Genomic DNA, 16,503 nt, shown 5'->3' with positions numbered 1-16,503 from the left:
GGGATGAGTGTGTGCCACCATGCCTGGCTAATAAAAGTCAATTCTTATTCATCATCTTATTACTTATTTTTTGGAGACAGAGTCTTACTCTGTCACCCACACTGGAGTGCAGTGGCATAATCACAGCTCACTGCAGCCTCCACCTCCTCAGGTTCAAGGTGATCCTCCTACTTCAGCCTCCTGAGTAGCTGGGACTATAGGTGCATGCCACCATGCCCTGCTAATTTTTATATTTTTTGTAGAAACAAGGCTTCGCCATGTTGCCCAAGCTGGTCTTGAACTCTTGGGCTCAAGTGAGCCACTTGCCTTGGGCCTCCCAGAGTGCTGGGATTATAGACATGAGCCACTGTGCCTGGCCTTATTCATCATTTTATCCTTAGTGTTTGGTACTTAACATGTTCAGGAGCTATTTGTTGGAATGAATTGGTATATATTAGAGATGGGTCATTTTGCAACTCTGAGTAACCAGATACACAACTTAAGTATTGACTCAGGCCCACTGGAGCCCTGTGATGCTGGGCCACTCCTCAGAAACATAGTTCTGAGAAGAGATCAGGTTGGCAAGTTTTTTGATGCTGGACCAGCTGTGTGATACGGGTTCCAGTAGGTGTGTCTCCTTTGGGCCATAAGCTTGTTAAAGAATGGGTGGCAGTTCTGAAATTCTCATCTCTTGTCTGGCCTAGACATTGCCAGAATGGGAGTGCTTGTGGCTCAGCATGGGCGAGGTTCTTAGATGATGTGAGGGTAGTCGCAGCTGTGGATTCTGGGAATTGCTGATACTGACAGTGGGATCCAGAACAGATGTAGCCAGTTTCTTTTGATCTGTAGGGGAAAACTTGCAGAAACTGGAATACTTATTTTTCATGTCTTCATCTTTTTTAAAAAATTAAACAAATAAAAAGTAGCCATAACATTGGAGTAAATGTTGAAATAAGGAATTAACAGTGGCCGGGCAGGGTGGCTCACACCTGTAATCCCAGCACTTTGGGAGGCCAAGGCAGAAGGATCACTTGAGGCTGTCATGCTTCTGTTCTGTTTTTTTTTTTTTGAAATAGAATCTCGCTCTGTCACCCAGGCTGAAGTGCAGTGGCATGCTCTTGGCTCACTACAACCTCCGTCTCCCAGGTTCAAGCAATTCTCCTGCCTCAGCCTCCCGACTAGCTGGGATTACAGGTGTATGCCACCACACCCGTCTAATTTTTGTAGTTTTAGTAGAGATGGGGTTTCACCATATTGGCCAGGCTGGTCTCGAACTTCTGACCTCAAGTGATCCACCTGCCTTTGCCTCCCAAAGTGCTGGGATTACAGGCATGAGCCACTGTGCCCAGCCCATGCTTCTGTTCTAATTGAATTTAAGCCCCACTGAGATATTCTAGTTTAGAAAACCTGGACGTTCTGTGATCCTGGTGCCAGCAGTTTTTGCCTTTCCTTTGTGCCACAATGGCAAGCTTTGTTCAGATTCAAATGGAGTAGCAAGAGGTGCTATACAAAGCATGTAGACCATTTTTAACTAATGCATTTGTTGAAAATTTGCATAATTTTCAGAGTTGGTTTTTTAAGAAAAGTCTGTCAGCCTAACCAGTAGAACCAGTTCTGCTTGAGTATTAAAGAACTATACCTTTTCTGCCTTTTTGCTCCACATTGAACATGATAGTTTATGGAATCAGTGAGGAATGTTACCTCATGTTTCACAGCTGCAGAAGGAAGGTTGTCAACATCTGCTAACTAGGCAGTTGGTAGGGAGTGTCAGAGGTAAAGGCACAGAGGCTTAAGGGCAACTCTGGGCGCTTCCCTAAAACTGATTTATGATTTAAGAAGCTCCCACCACCCCAAAGAACAGGGATAGGACACAGGCATCTCTCACTGGATGCTGGTTGAATTGGCTGTTAGATCCTGTGATGTGCTGGGCCTTTCCACTGCTCTCTCTGAACAGGCTTCACGAGTTATAGTCTTTCCATTAAGCGTTAGAGGAATCCTCCCTTTTCCAGTATATTGCAATATGAGTAGAGCATTTGGTGATGCCATCCATATTAGTGGCTAAGCCTAGCTATTGTTTCTTTTCTATTCTTTTTTTTTTTTTTTTTTGAGACAGGATCTTGCTCTGTCACCCAGGCTGGAGCGCAGTGGTGCAATCATGGCTCACTGCAGCCTTGACCTCCCAGGCTGAGGTGATTCTCCCACCCCAGCCTTCTGAGTAGCTGGGACTACAGGCACATGCCACCATGCCTGGCTAATTAGAAATAATAATAATAAAAATTTGTGGAAATGGGGTTTGGCCGTGTTGCCCAGGCTGGTCTCGAATTCTTAAGCTCAAATAATCAGGTCGATCCACCTCAGCCTCCGACAGTGCTAGGATTACAGCCATAAGCTACTGCACCTGGCCAAGATTATATACTCTTGAAAGGAAGCAAGAATTGCTCAGGAGTACATACCAGTGTTATTCATGGTTAGAGCCTTTCCTGGAGTCCCATTGAACTCCCGCATCAGTTGGGATGAAAATTAGAGACTCATGCCTCAGAGGACCCAGTGGAGTGGTAAGTCTTTCAGTAGGCATTGAGAGCCTCAAGGTTCTTCTCCATGCAGCTGGCCAGTGTCACTTAGGTTGGGTGTAGGTGTCTTTTGTTGTTCTTTTCCCTTTAGCTCCCTTTGGCCTCTCTATAACTCTCATTCGAGACTTTCCCTGGTCACTTTGTGTTGCTCACTTTGACCTGGTTTCAGGTGGATCTAGCAGGTACTTCACTGATCATTCTGCCTTGTTCTTCCTTTTTCCTTTCATTCCTTCTTTCCACATGACAGTGTGGCATCTAATAAGAATGCAGACTGGGCCAGGATACCTGGGTTTGACTTTCACCTGTGCCACATACTAGCAGGGTGTCTTCATCTATAAAATGGAGACAATCATGGGTATAATAACTCTATTGCAGATGTTTGCTGTGAGGATCAAATGAGTTAATAAATATAAAGCTTTTTAGGCAGTAGCTGGCACTTACAGCCCGAGAAATGTTTGTTATTATTCACTTCTCAACCTCAGTAAGGGCTGGCCCAGTACCCACTTTGGAAAAAGGAACGGTAGACTTTGACATTCACAGATTGGACATCCGTGATTTCTACAGTACGCAAGTGACTCTTGGTCACAGTGTAGTAATTTGTAATGCTACTAAGGAAGAGATTATATTTACTCATTCAGTTATAAAGATTGGACCCAGCCTTTAATCACTCGTCCAACAAATTTGCCAATGAAGACAACAGTTTATACACATTCAGAATACAGCATGGTTAGGAGTAGGATGCACATAGGGGAATTCAAGGGGAACCCACTCCAAGATCCACATGTAGGACTCAGCACATCCAGACGCAGGTGCTCCTGCACCTTGTTGGTATCCACCTCTCCCCTCCTTCATTCAACTATGTTCGTTCTCCTGGGATCAACAGGATGAACAGGATGGTCTTGATCTGCTGACTTTGTAATCTGCCTGCCTCGCCCTCCCACAGTGCTGGGATTACAGGCGTGAGCCACCGCGCCTGGCCTGATACTCTTGATGACTGAGTACAGTGTGGCACTTTAAATTCCAGTGCTCCAGTGCTTACATAGGTTTCTATTCTCAATTTGTTACCACCTTTTTGCAGCTTGATCTACTGTCAACATAATTAATAGCTGAGAAAGCGTTTTTGTGTGTGCATGCCCAAGCAAGTCCTTCCTCGGATGTGGTCTCTTTTTTTTTGAGACAGAGTCTCACTCTGTCTCCCAGGTTGGAGTGCAGTGGTATGATCTTGGCTCACTGCAACCTCCACCTCCTGGGTTCAAGTGATTCTCCTGCCTCAGCCTCCTGAGTAGCTGGGATTACAGGTGTGCACCACCATGCCCGGCTAATTTTTATATTTTCAGTAGAGATGGAGTTTCACCATGTTGGTCAAGCTGGTCTCGAGCTCCTCACCTTGTGATCCACCTGCCTCAGCCTCCCAAAGTGCTGGGATTACAGCCACCAGGCCTGGCCCGGATGTGATTTTTTAGGAACCATTGTTCTACTCTTTTGGTCTTGTAGAGGGTTCAAAGTGCCTTCTATTGTGAAAGATAAGATGCATAATGACCAGACATAAATCATGGTGTGCTGCTAGAAGATAAATCCTATTAATAGAAAAACACTATTTCCTTTTCCATGGCTTTAGATATTCCTAATGTAGTTAAAGTCTTACAGGTTGAGGGCCAACTTCAGTGTTGCTAATTTCGGGAATTCCTGAACCACAGAAAAAAGAATTGCGAGACCTCCTGAGTAGAGTCAATTTAGTTTAATATGGGAAACAGGATTGGGAGAAAAGTAGAAGTTATTGGTCTCATGTAACAGATTTTTTTTTTTTTTTTTTTTTAATGATAGCGTCTCCTTCTGTTGCCCAGGCTGGAGTGTAGTGGCGCGATCTCAGCTCACTGCAACCTCCACCTCCCGAGTTCAAGCTATTTTCGTGCTTCAGCCTCCCAAGTAGCTGGGATTACAGGCATACACCACCACACCTGGCCAATTTTTGTATTTTCAGTAGAGATGTGGCTTTACCCTGTTGGCCAGGCTGTTCTCAAACTCCTGGCCTCAAGTGGTCACCTCAGTCTCCCAAAGTGTGTGTGAGCCACCACACCCTGCCGACAGATTCTTGAATAATTCCCCTGCTCTTTGTTTACTCATAAAAGGAAATCAAGCAGAAGCACAGATCCTGCTACCCCAGACAACTATAACAAATTACATTACCCAGTACCTGTGTCACGAAGTTGAAGTGATGTATGCATCTCTTAAAGCTCTCATACTAGATAGTATTGTTTCCATTTTATTATACCGGAGGAAAGTGAAACTGACGCTCAGTTAGTTTAAATGACTTGACCAGAGTCATATCTGTGGATGCCAGAGCCATGTTTGGACTGTGGCCCCAGGTCAGTAATCTGTTTTTAGCACATGCACAGAGAAAATATTGGAGAAACATACGGAAAGACAAAAACTTAAATTATTAGTACTATGCTGTATAAAAAATACAACTTTCTACTTTAAAAAATTTTGTTTTAAGATATACATGGATACCTACCTAATGTGTAGATGCAAATTCATTTTCTCCCTCAGATTCTCTACTTAGCTGGAAAAAATGAGTATTAAGTGTTCATTCTAGAAAAGTAGGGTAATTTTTAGGAAATGAAATGTCTGTGTTATGTCCTTTTAGCACTTTGGTGTCAAATGCAATGGAAATAAATTGTTTTGAAACTTTTAGAGATGTTGCTTCTTAGAATTTGTCCCTCTGGCTGGATAAAATTAATCTGAGAACAACAATTTCAGTTTTTGATTTAAAGCTGATAGGCGCATTTCTAAGTGTTTTGACCTATGAGAGCTTCATTGTACCCCCACACACCACACCCCAGTTCTTTTCTGCCTCTCCTAAGGTGCCCCAGGATCATCACACATTTGAGATGATGTGCATTCTGAATGTGAACTTGGTAAGAATCCAAAGAATTGGCTTTTCAAGACCCAGTGAGGTAAAAACCACCAGGCTGCCTCTCAGCAAGTCCTCAGGAGTGGCAGTTGACTTTAACATCCATGTGCTTTTGTGCTGTATGTCCGCTACCCCCAGACTGTGGCCTGGTACTAGCCTGTGGCAGCACTGCAGGAGGTGAATGTAGGAGTAGGGGCAGCAGCATTACCTCCTGAGCTCCACCTCCTGTGAGATCAGTGGCAGCATTAGATTCTCCTAAGAGCGTGAACTCTACTGTGAACTGCACATGAAAGGGATCTAGGTTGCACACTCCTTATGAGAATATAAGTAATGTCTAATGACCTGAGGTAGAACAGTTTCATCCCAAAATCATCCCCTGCCCCCCTGCCAGCAACCCCAGGTCTGTGGAAAAATTTTCTTCTGCGAAACCAATCCCTAGCTCCAAAAAGGTTGGGGACTGCCGCTGTGTGTGGCAGATCCTTGAACATGAAGTACAGTTCTCCTAACGGAATTTTTCTTACTTGTTCTGATCAGTTTTGTAGTAAGAGCTTCCTTTACAAGCAATGGATGCTACACTGATTTTCTCTTTTGCAATGGGAAACTGGAGACCATGTTTGTTAGAATGGTACATAGCAGTGAAGAGTGTAGGCTGTGAGTTTAATGGGGCTTGCAGATCCTTGATTAGCAACTTTTTTTGAGATAGGGTCTTGCTCTGTTTCCCAGGCTGGAATGCAGTGGTGCAGTCATGGCTCACTACAGCGTTGACCTCCTGGCCTCAAGTGATCTTTTCACCTCAGCCTCCCAGGTACCTGGGACTTCAGGCTTGTACTGCCATGCCTGGATGATATTTTAATTTTTTTGTTTGTTTTGTAGAGACGAGTCTCACTGTATTTCCTAAGCCCGTCTCAAACTCCTGGGCTCAAGCAGTCCTCCCACCTCGGCCTCCCGAAGTGTTGGGATTATAGGTGTGAGTTGCTGTGCCCAGCCATAACTTACTTTTTTTTTTTTTTTTTTTTTGAGACGGAGTTTCACTCTTGTTGCCCAGGCCGGAGTGCAATGGTGCAATCTCGGCTCACTGCAACCTCCGCCTCCCGGGTTCAAGCAATTCTCCTGCCTCAGCCTCCCAAGTAGCTGGGATTACAGACATGTACCACCACCCCAGCTAATTTTGTATTTTTAGTAGAGATGGGGTTTCTCCATGTTGGTCAGGCTGGTCTGGAACTCCTGACCTCAGGTGATCGTCCTGCCTCAGCCTTCCAAAGTGCTGGGATTACAGTCATGAGCCACCACGCCCAGCAAGCCTGGTCTCTACTAAAAATACAAAAATAGCTGGGCATGGTGGCAGGTGCCTGTAATCCCAGCTACTTGGGAGACTAAAGCAGGAAAATCACTTGAACCCAGGAGGCAGAGGTTGCAGTGAGCTGAGATCACACCACGCCAGCCTGGACAACAGAGCAAGACTGCGTCTCAAAAAACTAAAAATAAGTAAAAATAAAATTGTGCTTTGCTGGCCGCAGTGGCTCACACCTGTAATGCCAGCACTTTGGGAGGCCAAGGTGGGCGGATCACCTGAGGTCAGGAGTTCGAGACCAGCCTGGCCAACATGGAGAAACCCCGTCTCTACCAAAACTACAAAATTAGCCGGGCATGGTGGTGCATGCCTGTAATCCCAGCTACTTGGGAAGCTGAGGTAGGGGAATTCCTTGAACCCAGAAGGCAGAGGTTGCAGTGAGCTGAGATTGCACCATTGCACTCCAGCCTGGGCAACAAGAGCGAAACTCCGTCTCAAAAAAAAAAAAAAAAAAATTGTGCTTTAATTTAGTTCTTTGTCAATAACACGAGGAAAACTCTCAATGATTTTTTGTTTGTTTGTTTTTGAGACCAGGTCTCACTTTTGTCGCTCAGGCTGGCGTGCAGTGGCACAATCTTGGCTCACTGCAACCTCTGCCTCTGGGTTCAAGCAATTCTCCTGCTTCAGCCTCCCGAGCAGCTGGGATTACAGGTGCCCGCCACCACGCCCGGCTAATTTTTTTGTATTTTTAGTAGAGACAGGGTTTTGCCATGTTGGCCATGCTGGTCTCAAACTCCTGACCTCAGGTAATGTGCCCACCTAGGCCTCCTAAAGTGCCGGGATTACAGGCATGAGCCACCACACCTGGCCAAAAATTTTTAAATTACCAAAACACTCATCGCTTTTAATATGCAACAAACAGTTCCTCTTGCTTAAGCCCTAGACCAATACTTCAGAATCATCTGGGGAGCTTTTTACAAAATCAGAGGGCCAGACTCTGATTTACTTACTGCCCTGTAAGTCTGCAGGCTTATGGGTGCCAGAGAATGTTTAGATAACAAGCTCCCCACGTGATCTGACCACACTGCCTCAGACGGACTTGGTTTATTGGCATCTTACCACCTCCAGTTTACACGATGCTCAAAAACGGGTTCTCAGGAAAAGCTATAACATTCTTCAACCTCAAGATAGGCTGTACCCAAGTTTCTTCTAATGCCATATTTCAGTCTGAATTAACAAATTCAGAAAACTTCCCACCCAGGGCCTTCTACCAAAAAAAAAAAAAAAAAAATCTGATTTTATTTGTTGACAAAACTGGTTGTGTCTTGTAGAATTTTTCACAATCAGAATTTGACTGATTATATCCCCACTATTATTTAATGTGTTTCTCTGTCCCAGTGTTTCTGATAAATTGGCTGATTGCCAGGGAAGTTCAACGAGATTGAGGTTAGGTATTTTGGCAAGAACGCTTCATGGATGGTGCGGTACACTTTATTAGGAGGCCTATGGTACCTCTTTGTTAACAGCCGTATATGATCATTGCTTTGGTCTATTCATTCATTCATGTTTGTAATTATCTTTGAATAGCTAATAAATACTGAGCCCCAAATGGAGGCACTTGAATATATTTTTACTGAGAAGCAGTGACACAGAACCTGGCCTTGATTCTCTATTAGAAATGATTATATCTCTTGGCACTGTCTTATGGTTTTAGGTAACTTTGAAGGGACAAAGAATGTTCCAGCTCTCTTTACTGAGCCTGGTGTACTGTAGATTAGCTGGATCAATACTGACTCAATACATTCATGTTTTCCTATTTTTACCTTTGGGCCTTATTCATATGTCCATATTCTCTCAAGAACACATCATCTTTTGCTTTCAACCCTTGATCCTCACTGGGAGGAGAGGAGATCATGCTGTGGCATGTCGTCTCCTTTCTTTCTTTTCTTTTTTTTGAGACAGAGTCTCACTGTTACCCAGGCAGGAGTACAGTGACATAATCTCGACTCACTGCAACCTCTGACCCCGGGATTCAAGCGTTTCTCCTACCCCAGCCTCCCAAGTAGCTGGGATTACAGGTGCCCACCACCATGCCTGGCTAATTTTTGTATTTTTAGTAGAGTCGAGGTTTTGCCATGTTGGCCAGGCTGGTTTCGAACTCCTGACCATCTGCCCATTTCGGCCGCCCAAAGTGCTGGGATTACAGGTGTGAGCCACCACGCCGGGCCGTCTCTTTTCTTTTCTTTCTTTCTTTTTTTTTTTTTTTGATGCAGTCTCACTCTGCCGCCCAGGCTGGAGTGCAGTGGCGCAATCTCGGCTCACGCCATTCTCCTGCCTCAGCCTCCACATTCTTAACCATTATGCTGGAGACAGTTCTTGTCCTTTCTTTCTTTCTTTTTTTTTTCCGAATAAACAGTCTCACTCTGCCGCCCAGGCTGGAGTGCAGTGGCGCAATCTCGGCTCACGCCATTCTCCTGCCTCAGCCTCCTGAGTAGCTGGGACTACAGGTGCCCTCCACCACCCCTGGCTAATTTTTTGTATTTTTAGTAGAGATGGGGTTTCACCGTGTTAGCCAGGATGGTCTCCGGCCTCCCAAAGTGCTGGGATTACAGGCGTGAGCCACCGCGCCTGGCCGTTGCCATCTCTTTTCTTTCTGATTCTGCGTTTGAGGAGCCTTGCTTTGCTGTGTGACGCTTCAAGTTGTTCCTTAGATAAGGAGAGATAAGAAGCGCCCGCCTTTCCACCTCTACTTGGGACAGCTACTATTTATTGGTCCTAAATAATTAGTTTAATACATTAAATATCCATAACTTGGAGTTTTCTGTCTTCCTTTAGTTAAAAACGTTTTTAAAAAGTATTTAGCTTGGGCCCGGCATGGTGGCTCACACCTGTAATCCCAGCACTTTGGGAGGCCGAGGCTGGCAGATCACAATGTCAAGAGATCAAGACCATCCTCTCCAACAAGGTGAAACCCTGTCTCCACTAAAAATACAAAAAGTTAGCTGGGCGTAGTGGCACACACCTGTAGTCCCAGCTACTCGGGAGGCTGAGACAGGAGAATCACTTGAACCTGGGAGGCAGATGTTGCAGTGAGCTGAGATCGCACCACTGCACTCTAGCCTGGCGACGGAGTGAGACTCTGTCTCAAAAAAAAAGGAGAGAAAAAAAAAAAGTAGCTTGTAACATAAAGGAAAAGTTCCTGAGGATATGTGATATTTTAGTGTGTATTCTGAAAGCATGGCTTAATGTTATTCATTTTAAACCCTGAAACAAAGAAAAATATCCTTTGCTCTTCTCTTTTAGGAAATTCACACAAACGAAAAGGAAGTAACAGAGAAGGAAGTAACTCTTCACTTGTTGCCAGGTAACTGTCATGTTAGCATAGTAACTCCTATGCAAGGCAAAGCCAATGATAAATTACATCATCCCTAGCCTTGCTATATTTAAACTCCTTTGTTTTCATCCTCCCACATATAACAGTAATGAATTGAACAAACATATCAAGGTTTTTAGTTCAATAACTACACACCTGGGTCTGAGTGTTACAACATCTGCAAAGAATTTTTCTTGTTTCCTTTTCCCCCACGCTGATGAAAATAAACCTGGGATATTCTCACTGCTTTCACAATCTAATGAGGCCTTTTTCAGGCCATTTTAATATGGCCTCTTCCAGTATGCTGATCCCCAATCTGTAGGAAATTGAGGAAAACAATTCAACTGCCATGGCCTCCCAAGGCAACCATTGGTGGGTGACTTTACCTGTTGGTCCATACCCACTTGTGCATGTGAGCATGTGTACTGGGGATGCTGGGGTTTACCAGCCCTGGGGCTGCCAGCACTTCACCCTGCAGTCATTGTGAAGGAGCCTGGATTGGTTGAATATTTTTGAGATAGAGGACAGTGACTTTAGCTTAAGTTAAGTTTTAATCATTTCCATGTTCAGGAATAGAAACTACTTGGTGGTGTATCCTCTCCATATATGGGATATTCTGTGATCCATGTATTTAATTCTTTTTCTACTTTCTTTTTCCTAATTCAAAATAGCTTTTTCAAAATAAGCTTTTTTAGGTACATTTCCCCAAAACAATACAGGCTTTATTCTGCTGCTCTTTATTTTATTCCAGTTTATTGAGGGGACATAAATCTGTGCAAGTTTCTGACTGATCTACCTTATTTGCTAAAAGAATTCTGTAACTTTTTTTGATGTTTTTAAATGTCAAAGACTTTTTTTCTATAATGGTGACTTAAACCGTATCTCCTCTTGTTTTGCCTCTTCTTGGGGTTATAGATTTGGAAATTTTATTTTTAGCTTAGCATTATGCATATTCTCCCCTCTCCTGAATTACTTCACAGTCTCATCTAGGTGTAGGTGTGCAGTGGTGAGTTCAGAGTTAACTTCTCTGAGTCTAGTTTCGTAAACTAGACAAAGATCATTTCTAGCTCCCAACTCTTATGCTTCTAGACTCTGTGATCTGGTATAAACCAGCTGATTATGGCACAGCATGTTATGTTTGCAGAGAGCCTCACCAGGAATGTTGTATTAGCTAGTGCATGCTAATTTCTGGTCTCTAGTACATGAGCATGGGATAGGGCTGGCCTGGTCTTGGGGAGAGAGCCTCACTATTAAAAGGTGTTTCACGTTGGGAGTTGAAAGCACAGGAAACCTTGCTCACATGTCTTCTCCCATGGACTTGGCAGAGACACTTTTTCTGGGACTATTTTAAACCCTAATGAGGCCCTGTCTTCATTATTTCCTCCAAACTGTGATCTCTCAAGAGGCTGACCTAGTGACTGAGCCACCTTCCGGTGTTTCCTTAGTGTTTCAGCCCCAGGTAATTAACCCCTTGAAAGATGAGGGAACAACACCATAATATATGTCCCTTCTGAGTGTCTGAAACTGTTCGTTTTCATTTTGAAAGATAGACTAAATAAATTTTGAGCCAAAAAGTAAATTTAAAGACCTTGAAGGAGCTATCAAGAGGGAGATTCTAAGGAGAAGATGGTTGTCTGTTGCGTGAGAAGAAAAATCTTTAGGTTTTTGTTGTTGTTGTTGTTGCAAAACATTTATACTTAGTTTTTCATTTCCCCCATAGTCTTCTCTTTGGCTCCTCTGCTTCCAGGTGGCAGAGAATACTGACCTATTCCTTAATCCTCACCTTTTTAACTGCAAGGAGGGATACTTTCTGTCTCCAGGGACTGCAGTTTCTCATATCAGCTGGGTGCTGCAGATGGAGCAGGAGAGGTGACGCATTGAAAGGAAATACACTTAACTAAGAAAGAGAGGAAACACGCTTTTCCCCCACAAACCTTTGACCTCTGTTTTCCTCCTAGCGTGGAGCCAGAACAAGGGTGGTCATGCTGTGGAAGGCTGCAGCACCTCTTGGATCTATGGAAGCTGCCTGGAAGCCCCATGGCCAGGAAGGCACTGCCACTCTCTCTCAGCACTTCCAGTATTAGAAGCTGCCCCCTTTCACAGGAAAATGGGCTTGGGATCTGCGTTTTTTAGGGCAGACTAGGGCAAGGCCATCTGTGTTCACTTAGGGTATTGCTTCTACGGAACATCTGCTTGGGTCAAAGTAATGAAAACACTAAGATTTCTGCATGAAAGTGCAGCTCAGATCATTAGTACCTATTTGGACGTTTCCATTATTCCCAGCGAGAAGACAGAAATGTCCTGCATGGAGGTGTATCTGAGCCATTTCAATTTCACTTCTTGGTGGTTTCCACTCTGCCTCATCTTCTCTCCTATGTTTTTGAAGCTCCTGCCATGCTGAAAAGTATAAAGTTCTGAAGCCCCGTGTTGTATTGTATGTTTGTCCGTATGTAAAAAGGGCTGGAAAGCCTTCAGTGTTTACATATTGTGTGTTCCCTGAGAACTCTTAAGGAGGACCTGTTCTGGATTCCATCAGGTGAACAGCTGCTTTGTGAAGCCAGCACAGTACTGAAGTATGTCCAGGAAGATTCCTGTCAGCATGGCGTCTATGGGAGGCTTGTCTGCACAGACTTCAAGATTGCCTTCTTGGGCGATGATGAATCCGCATTGGATAATGATGTATGTATGGGCTGCATTTGGCAGAGTTTGCAGGCAACAGTGCAGTTGTGGTTCTGTTGTCTTTTTCTCCCAGCTTCTCAATTACTCTACCCCCTAACACACATAAACACAAAGGACAGAAATCCTGCGTGTATGAACTGCATCTGGTAAAGTTTGTGGGGAATAGTACAGTTGTAGCCCTGTTGTCTTTTTTCCCCCTAGCTACTCAGTTACTCCACTTCCCACCATCCACACCCTCCCCACTGTCCCACATAAATAAACACAAAGGACAGAGTCCTCCTCATCACTGGCCTACTCTCTGTCTTTCAGGATCTCCTTTCAATGGCAGGACCGTTTAGAAATTTCTCACCTGTGCCTCATATCATACTGGCTTGCTTTTGACCTCATGTGTTGACACTGTCCATTTTTAATTTTCTTCTGTGTTTCAGTGCAATATATACCACTCACTGGAATAACATCTTCCAAATATACTAGTTCCCCACGTTTTCTCTATACTAAGCTCTTCCTTAAACCTGGGAACTGAGTCAGTAATGAAACCGATGGTGAATGCAGCCTTTGAATTTAGGTTCATTCTGTTTTTGTTGTGTTTTTTAATTTTTTTTTTGAGACAGGGTCTCACTCTGTCACTCAGGTTGGAGTGCAGTGGCACAGTCGTGGCTCCAATAATCCTCCCACTTCAGTCTCCTGAGTAGCTAGGACCACAGGCGTATGTCATCATGCCTGGCTAATTTTGTTATTTTTGGTAGAGGCAGGGTTATGCCATGTTGCCCGTGCTGGTCTCGAAGTTCTGAGCTCAAGAAATCCACCTGCTTTGGCCTCCCAAAGTGCTGGGATTACAGGCATGAGCCACCTTACCCGGCTCACCTTATGTTAAATCTGAACCTGTAGCAGTGGCCTTGTGAAATTTGTTCCTACTCATGAAGAATGAGCAATTAAGTAAGGAGAGAACTGCCCATACCACTAGGAGAGCACCATATGTTAGTGGAAACCCAGCCAAGGCACATCCTGGCCCGAGTGTGCCAACTGTCCCAGATCACCCTTGGTTTTTAAAAAGCAGCACCAGTGCTGCCTCTTCCATCTGGCCTTGGGCTTGGTTCATAGTCCTGTACAAAGAGCATTCACCAGAAACTTGAATCTCTTGTTCTTCCTGAGGCTGACTTCAGGTAGCTCTGTCAATCCCCTATTCACATTTGTGTGGAGAAAGGTTAACCTGTACATAACTTCCCCACACTTCTCAAAGTGATTGTGTGTGGCATGGTGGGTTTGCCTAGGAGGAGCCCAGAAATGGCATGTTCTGGTCCAGGCGCGGTGGCTCTTGCCTGTAATCTCAACACTTTGGGAGGCTGAGGCAGGTGGATTGCTTGAGCTCAGGAGTTCGAGACCAGCCTGGGCAACGTGCCGAAATCATGTCTCTAAAAAAACACAAAAATTAGCTGAGAGAGGTGGAGTGTGCCTGTAGTCCCAGCTACTCAGGAGGCTGAGGTGCAAAGTTAACTTGAGCCCGAGAAGTGGAGGTTACAGTGAGCCGAGATTGCCCCACTGCTCTCTAGCCAGCCTGAGTGACAGAGCTAAATCCTGTCTCAGAATGAATCTCAGGAGCTTTTCTCACATTGTCCCTTTTTTAGGAATGTCGCTGCATTTCCCCATTTTTCTTAATATCCAGGTAGAGAATGGTGATTTACTCTGCCTATAAATGTCTAACAGTGTGCAGAGGAGTCACAGTTGTTTCCTTTTGAATCTTCTAGGAAACTCAATTTAAGAATAAGGTTGTAGGAGAAAATGACATTACACTCCACTGTGTTGATCAGATTTATGGAGGTAAGTATCTGTTTTCCCTTGGGGTGTTGGCAACCTTTGAGAGTATAGCTGATAATGATGATAATATTTTTATGACCATTTATAATTAAAAAAAATTTTTTCACATATATCATCTTGTTTAAATCTGTTTTATAGATGCTAAAATTGAGATGTATAGTGGTTTATATAGGGTCACTTAGCTAGAGGAGCTTGGATTTGAACTTGGAACCTGTTCTTTCTAATACTTCACACGATGCCATTATATGCTAGATGTTGATCAGACTTTTTGATATCAGAGTTAGCTGTGTAGGTTTTACTTTATAGGCTGCTGTGATTAAAAGGTCTGTTGTATTGCATTAGGATGTCTTTTCTGCTGACTAAACAAGCCTCTCCTGCCAAGCCTCTCTCTGTTCTACTTCTCTGTTTTTGTATTCGGGGCATCTTCAGAAATCGTTCAGTGATCATTTATGATGTTCTCAAGACTACTAGGTGCTGAGTGGGCCCAAATTCTAGGACAGTGAGGGGATCTTAGGAGGGGTCCTAGCTGTAAACCCAGGAGTTGACTGTCATGAAAGCATGTCTCTAGTCATTTTCCTTTCATCTTTTATAAGATCAGCTTTCAGAGTGGGTTTTCTTTGGGCCATTGGATTCAGTTCTGCCAACAGTGGCCAGTCTGTTTGTTCTTGTGCTTACTCCAGAGGGGTGAAGCACCCTGACTGCTCTCAGAGAGCCAGGGCCCCTGCTGGAAGAGATTGGGCTTCCTTTGGCAGTCACTTAAAAGGCAGGCAGCACATTTCCTCTCATTCTTGGGAAGTATCCCTAGAAATTGATCATCGACTTCGTTTCTTTAGCATTCACTTATTGCTGTGTAACATAATTTCCCTTCCTGATTTCATTGCTGATCTGTAGTGTTTGATGAGAAAAAGAAAACTCTCTTTGGACAACTGAAGAAATACCCTGAGAAGCTCATTATCCACTGCAAAGACCTTCGAGTGTTCCAGTTTTGTCTGAGGTACACAAAGGAAGAGGAAGTCAAAAGGGTAACTAGTTGCATGTGTTTTTAGGTTTTATTTCCCATCAGGTTTTCCCCACTAGCTCTAGTTTTTGCTTACGTTGCGTGAAGGTTAAGGGGAGGCTTTCACTCTGTGAACTTGAAATTGGTTGTAATCCCAAATTCTTTGATTAGAATGTGAAAGGTAATTTGATAAAGCATGCCTGTGTATCATCTTGGCACATGCTACCTTTAATACTTCAATTCATGATGTTTTTATTCCTGGAGCCACTAAATGGTGGGAGGTGGTAAACCAGGTCAAGAGGCGGTAGGGGAAAATGAATGAAGGATGAGACAGCTAAAAGTTCTCCCTATTCTCCCACTTATGACAGTCTTTCCACAAGACAGCAGTGATGGAGAATTCCAACTTCTATGAGTAAATGAGTTTACCTGTGGGAGGTAGTGGTTGTGCATGGAAAGGAGGAAGTATATAGGTCAGATGAGCAAAGCCAAATAATCAGATACGCTTTTGGAGACTAAGTAAACTTAATCTCCTGGTTGCCACAGCAAGTTGAGATATGCAACTGGGTGAATTCATAAAGTAGTTGTATCAATTTGATATTTGTTGTAATTTCTAAGGTTTTTTTTTTTTTTTGAGACTGAGTTGCACTCTATCACCCAGGCTGAAGTGCAGTGGTATCCAAGATTTCTCTTATTAAGATATTGATCTCAGACTTTTCCCTCTGATGGTATAAATACATCAGGGGAAACCTAGCAGGAGGCCTGTTCATGTATATTGTCTTGGCTACAGTGAGTTTGCACACTTAGTGGTAACTCCTTAATTTTCTTTAAGAGAGTGTGGTAGTTCAGTTAGAATAATAAACATGATTGGTATCTATTCTGAGCAAG

At 43.8% G+C, this 16,503-nt stretch overlaps 1 protein-coding gene across 1 annotated transcript in view; it reads left to right on the top strand.

Moving 5' to 3' along the window:
* MTMR12 (myotubularin related protein 12) overlaps positions 1 to 16,503 on the top strand; it is an 81,135-nt gene that overhangs the window by 21,516 nt on the left and 43,116 nt on the right. The window contains exons 2-5 of the mRNA XM_011952580.1: positions 10,058 to 10,118; positions 12,664 to 12,806; positions 14,552 to 14,624; positions 15,513 to 15,643. Of these exons, the coding sequence (XP_011807970.1) occupies positions 10,058 to 10,118; positions 12,664 to 12,806; positions 14,552 to 14,624; positions 15,513 to 15,643 (408 nt within the window). The remainder of the gene's footprint in view (positions 1 to 10,057; positions 10,119 to 12,663; positions 12,807 to 14,551; positions 14,625 to 15,512; positions 15,644 to 16,503) is intronic.

The sequence above is a fragment of the Colobus angolensis genome, unplaced genomic scaffold (genome assembly GCF_000951035.1).
Source record: "Colobus angolensis palliatus isolate OR3802 unplaced genomic scaffold, Cang.pa_1.0 Scaffold341, whole genome shotgun sequence".
Taxonomy (NCBI): Eukaryota; Metazoa; Chordata; class Mammalia; order Primates; family Cercopithecidae; genus Colobus; species Colobus angolensis.
This window is presented reverse-complemented; position numbering and strand designations above follow the sequence as displayed.